This window comes from Sceloporus undulatus, chromosome 3 (assembly GCF_019175285.1).
Source record: "Sceloporus undulatus isolate JIND9_A2432 ecotype Alabama chromosome 3, SceUnd_v1.1, whole genome shotgun sequence".
Classification (NCBI taxonomy): domain Eukaryota; kingdom Metazoa; phylum Chordata; class Lepidosauria; order Squamata; family Phrynosomatidae; genus Sceloporus; species Sceloporus undulatus.
The window spans coordinates 226373150-226379149 of NC_056524.1; the positions used below are offsets into that span (position 1 = coordinate 226373150).

The 6000-nt window shown below is 38.2% G+C and overlaps 1 protein-coding gene across 14 annotated transcripts in view; it reads right to left on the reverse strand.

Annotated features, from left to right (window-relative positions):
* The window catches only part of PIK3CB (phosphatidylinositol-4,5-bisphosphate 3-kinase catalytic subunit beta), a 131804-nt gene that overhangs the window by 45855 nt on the left and 79949 nt on the right, over window positions 1-6000 (reverse strand). For all 14 annotated transcript variants that reach the window (XR_006102830.1, XR_006102831.1, XR_006102829.1 and 11 more), the window contains one exon: window positions 4549-4737. Coding sequence is in view for 11 of the 14 variants with exons in the window: in XM_042457165.1 (XP_042313099.1) it covers window positions 4549-4737 (189 nt within the window). In the remaining 3 variants the exon portion in view is untranslated. The remainder of the gene's footprint in view (window positions 1-4548; window positions 4738-6000) is intronic.

Consider the following 6000-nt stretch of genomic DNA (forward strand, 5'->3'; position numbering starts at 1 on the left):
GGTAGAGAATGAAGGTAAAGGAAGGAAAGGAAAGAAAAATAGTGAAAAGAAGGAAGGAAGGAAGGGAAGGGAAAGAAAGAAGAGAAGAGCAAAGAAGGAAAAGAAATTAAGTAAAGAACGATGATATAAAATTTGGAAGATATTTAATGAGAAGTGATGATATATAGAGAAAAAGAGTTGATTAAGGTGTTTACTAATTAAATTAATAACTGGGTAGAATTTAATAGGAAATGACATGGAAGATATTTGGAGTAGTAACAAATGTATGGTAGATTCATTATATGCCATTTTGGTGTTCTTTATTGTCCTCTCTTATTTATGTATATGTATATGTATATTTGTATATTTGATGGTAAGTTGAGTGTACGTTGTATGTTGAATGTTTGATATGTTTGTTTTAATAATAAACTTTTTTTAAAAAAACCCAAAATAAATAAATATCATCCTCTTTTCTATGCAACAATCTGTGGGTATTGAGGCCTGTCTTTTATATGAGTCTTGGATAGCCATCTCAATGTCATTTACTATGCTTCCCCACAGACAGGCCATATAACATCTGGGTCTGAAGTTAAATTGAGCATCCTATGTATCTTGGGATTTCTGTGTCAAAACAAAAGTAACACATTACTATGTTAGAATTCTTGGCAGATGAAAAGGACAGAGGAACAATGTAGATCCTTATCTTCCCACAGCCCATGTGGACTGTTGGCAAAAGGAAAAGAAACTGGGGTCACAACAATTGGCATCATACCAGAGCTTTGAAAAGTTACTTTTTGTACAAATCCCAGAGTCCTCCAGCCAGCATGACCAGTGTTGTTGCTCCAAAAGTAACTTTTCAAAGCTTGGCATCAGCCATAAGTATGCCATTGACTCATTCCCATGAGATTTTTCCTGTTCTAACATAGAGAGTAGAACAGAGCCATGGAAAACCAGGAATTGCACAACTCCTGAAATGAATAAACTGACATCCAGATGAAACTGGTAGGCAGAAATCCAGACTCTTGAAAGTCTGTTTATACATATAACATCATCACACTAAGAGGACTATTATGGAAGTACAGCAGCCATGCTTTATTATAACACAGCATTTCTTCTCTAAGGTCAAGAGAAAAACATCTGTGGAATCAGCAGATGATCATCCTGACTGGTTGACAGCTGTAACTATGAATTGAGCACAAAGGCATCTCAAAGAGTGATAAATTTCAAAGATATACCCATGTTAGTCTGTAGAATCAGTATGTAGAGAGATCTTGTAGCACCTTTGAGACTAACTGAAATAAAGAAGTTGGCAGGAGGGGCTTTCATAGACTTAAGTCTACTTCCTCAGATGCATATAGTGGAGTGGAAACCAGGGACAGACATATATGTGCCATTGGTGTGTGAGAATGTCAATTTAAATTCAAAATCCTTTGTGTATGGAAATAAAGTAGGAAGTCTAGTTTTAACGATAGTCATTAGTGAACAATGGCATTGTAAACTGGCCAATGTGTATGGAAATCAAGAGGCAAGGCCAGTTTGTCACTGGAAACTAGCCTGTGGGTGAAGAGAATAGATGAGTGCAGGATGCACCCTTGAGGATGGGGTCCGATACTGTTGAAATGTGTGAAGCCTGGTTCTTTTTGCTTGGCATGGTGTCAGCATAGGTTCTGGCTATGTTCGGGGGTGTGCATCATCTAAACATGTGTTTCAGGCCTCTGTCTCTGGTTCTGCTTGGGTTCTCCCCAAACAAATAATACAATAAAAATAATAAAAATATTTGTATGGGAAAAAAGGTTTGCCTAGCCCAATAAGGAGCATCTCAAAATACTATATATATCTTAGACAGACTGCTAGAGGCATATGCCACAAAGAAGAATTTAGATGTTTACAAGAATAGGCTGATCCCATAACTTGCCTTAAAGCGGGGTTGGGAATCATGTAGACCTCCAAATTTTGTTGAGCTACATCTTCCAGCAACCTTTGCCAGCATAGCCAATGATAAGAATGATGGGAGCTTTAGTGCCTTACAGTGCCTTACAGTGAAAATGTGCTTTTGGGGCCTCCAATGGGGCCACCAATTTTTGGCAGTGCTAGAAAATCTGCAGAAGCAAATAGAGACTGTGTACAACCCATTTACTCTCCACCTCTAAAAGGAATATTCGAGTTAATCATCTCTGATACTTGGATTAATCTGTGCATATGGCAACACCAGACACAAAGACTAAGGACCTTATCGCACACACATTCTGGGGATGGAAGGAGGACGCTCGTGTGCGCGTGCGTGCTGCAGAAAATGGAGTTTATCACACACAAATATGTCCTCCAAGAGGCCCTGTTCCATCCCCTGGCGCGCACCCATTCGCGATCAGTCCTGACAGGCGTGATTTTTGCCTGACAGATGACCTTCAGTCAGTAAAAAATCACGCCCGTCAGGACTGGACACGAACGGGTGCGCGCCAGGGGACGGAACAGGGCCTCTTGGAGGACATATTAGTGTGCGATAAACTTCATTTTCTGCAGCACACGTGCGCACACGAGCGTCCTCCTTCTGTCCCCAGAACTAAAATTGTGTGTGCGATAAGGTCTGAAATCACAAATAATGTGCATATTGATGAAACAACACATACAACAATCATCCTAGGTACTCAACACTAGAAAGACTCATCAGCATGCTGATCAAGGACGTATGGTAGGAAATACAACAGAATATTCATGGTTTTGTCTGTAAAACATCAGATAACTGAGAATGAAAATTCTAGTTAAGCTTCCAGATGTGTGTTACATATAAAATATTGTCCTGCTGCCACTAGGAATACGCCCGCTTAGAAAATATTAAAATTAGAGGCAGAGGTTATTCAACTAGAAAATGTTAAGTGATATGACCCTTAGAGGAAACAAGAGCTCAATGACCTGAGTAGGAGCCAAGAAGATTCCAAAAATACAGCCAGATTTTGTTTACATTCCTCCTCTGAGCCTGAATTAGGAGGGAAATGCTGACCAGCTAGATCAACATCCCAGGTGTGTACTGCCTGATGGTCAGAGGCCAACAAGAGGACTTGTCACATCTGGGCAGAAAGCTTTCCTTTCTTAAGCCAAAACCAAAACAATAAGGCTAATTATGCACAACAATCCAAGACAATTCCTGTGAGCAATTTTTAATCCATGGAAAACAGAGAGGTACTGAATTATGAAAGTCAGTTATTATTACAAGAGCCCCCCTTTTTTCTTAGTGTAAATTACATAATAAAATAAAATAAAATGAAGTAACTATCATTCAGTTGTGCTGCAATTTGTTGTAGATCCATGGCCTAAATTCAATTGCTAAGTTTCAACTAGAGCCAATGAATAACTGAAGATCTGGCAAGAAATACTTGACTAGCTGGGATTAGCAATTAGTGTATATACATGTGTGTAAATCAACCTCATGCATAAACTAAGAGCAGGTTTTGGGGCCAAAATTATGGATTTTTGTATCAGCCACAGATAAGTGTAAAATTTATGGGCAAGTAACATAGGATGTAAATGACAAAGCAAACAAAAATGATGCCACAGAACTTACAAAAACCCAGCAGGCACAACTGAGCTCACCTTAAAGGTTGGACAGATGAAGAGGAACTTTGGTAGACTGTAGCTATACTATGTGTGGGGGAGGTGATCAGGCATGGGCTAGGAAACTCTACTCGGAGAAGGGGATGGTTCCTTTTAAGATAAAAGTGATGGTACAGTTGACCTGTGGGTCGGCTTATCCACAGTTCAGTGTAAGTGCTGTAGCTTAACTCTTTTTTTAGAAAAGGAACCCCTTCTCTAAGTAGAGTGGCAAAAGGTTAGAGGCTAGTCCATCCCAGGAGAAAATACAGGAAGCACCATTTAATCTCTATTTCTTTTAGTGTGATGTACATTCAAATCTGCATCTGTTTGTACATTCGCTTTCACATCCTTCCACATGTGGATCACAGATAAATCAGTATCCTGCCATAAAAAATGTATTCTTTGGCCTACCCCACTCCCTATCTCGGAGTGAAAAAACTAACGAAGGTGGAGCAGAGCTGGTTTTCAGGGACAAATATATATATTAAAATATTTCAGCTGTGAACCAGCTATTGTTTCTTTTATAAAGCCGAATGGAAACAATTTAAATTTGAACTTGTTTTATAGAGGCATTTTAAATGAAAGCTCCAACTTTTAAAGTAAGTCTAAAAACACTGCACAATGATAATAGTTAACTGGTGGTGCAGTGGTTAAATGCCTTTACTGCAGCCACTCACTCACAAACTGCAAGGTTGTGAGTTCAATACCAGCCAAGGGCTCAAGCTCGACTCAGGCTTGCATCCTTCCAAGGTTGCTAAAATGAGTACCCAGCTTGTTGGGGGCAATTAGCTTACACACATTATAAACTGCTTAGGGAGTGCTTAAGTACACTTATAAGTAGTATAGAAATGTACTTGCTATTGCTATATGCAGTTAATGCCAGTTAAACCACACTTTCACACCTTCCTCTACAAATGCAGTTGTTTAAAATTTGCCTCTGGGATTAACTATTGTGATCTAGATGACATTTTTTTGTCTCACCTGAGCAACATCTTCAAGTTTGTTCCATTTCACGGAGAGCAACAACTTTGGCAAGGATTGTGGAAAATTTTCACGACAGTCGTACCGTAAAGTCCAAATGAGATCCATTTCATTTTCACACAGTTGAGACAAGGGATCCCTTTCCATAATCTCCTTCAACTCAATGTAGAACTTTTTCCCACCACGTCCCTAAGGAGACACAGGTTGATAAAGAGGTCAAGAATCACTATTTGCAAATGGTACAGATGTGCTAGGACAAACTTTACATATTCCTATACTGAATGCCTCCAAATACCATAGGGCTAGAACTCATAGCTACATATTTTAAATACAGGGTAACTACATGACATAACTGCAAAGTAGAACAAGGCACTGCAAAATGTAGAACATTCAAGAAAAGTGTAAATATTACAAATAAAAGCTAAATATAATATATAATATATATTATATAATATAAATATACATTCATGCTTCTTAGTCATGCTCAAAATGGAGGGCAATTTGGAATTCCTCTTGGGCAAAAGGTTGAAATGTAGGATGTGCCCTGGGAAAGGAGGCCATCTGATCGTGCTGTTTAAACAGCTAAATGCATTTCACTATGTATTTTCCTATGCATCACATATTAAAAGAAATATATACTTCACACTGAACACCACTAGGAGGCATTACTGCTATTTGTTCATTTTAATCTGGTTGATAGCTTGAGAAATGATATAGTCTTGTATTCAGTTCACTAAACTATACATGGACCTAGATCTACAGCACTTTGAAAATTAATATATGTATAATTTTAAGGCTAACACATAAAACAAAATTGGGGAAGAGAAATAAACAAAGTGACGTATGATTTAACTTTTTCATAAAATAATTTCTGTCTTTTAAAAAACTACGGTCCAATACAACAGAGTTATGAACTTTTATTAAATATACCCAGGGGTACCTGTGTTGGCCATGCAAGCAAAACACAATAGCATCAAAAATACATGAACATAGCTATAGTTTTATTAGGCCTGCGTTTGGATTCCTGCATTTATTATCTGTATCTGATGGGTTTTACCTATAGAGAACCTGAAGCTTTTCCCAGATGCAGGAGAGGCTTTTTGAGAAATTCAATGTTCTTTGCCTAAGAAGGTGGTGCGTAGCCTCACCTAGGACAGAAACCCATCTGGATTTCAAGGAAAGTTACTTATTCTGTTGCTAATTAAATTTTATTGACTGGAATTTACAACTCTTGTCTCCCAGAGTCCATATGGCCTCTGCCTACATGGATGTACCTTCAAACCATCTTAACTGACATCAAAAACAATGTCTTAACACAATGTGACTATAACATCAACATTTTTTCTTTGCTGTATGATTTTTAACACCTTTGTTGGATGAAAAAGCCAGCAGAGCTTTGAAAGTTTGCATGATGTATTTTGAGCATTTTTGGTTGGCTATCACTAGTAAAGC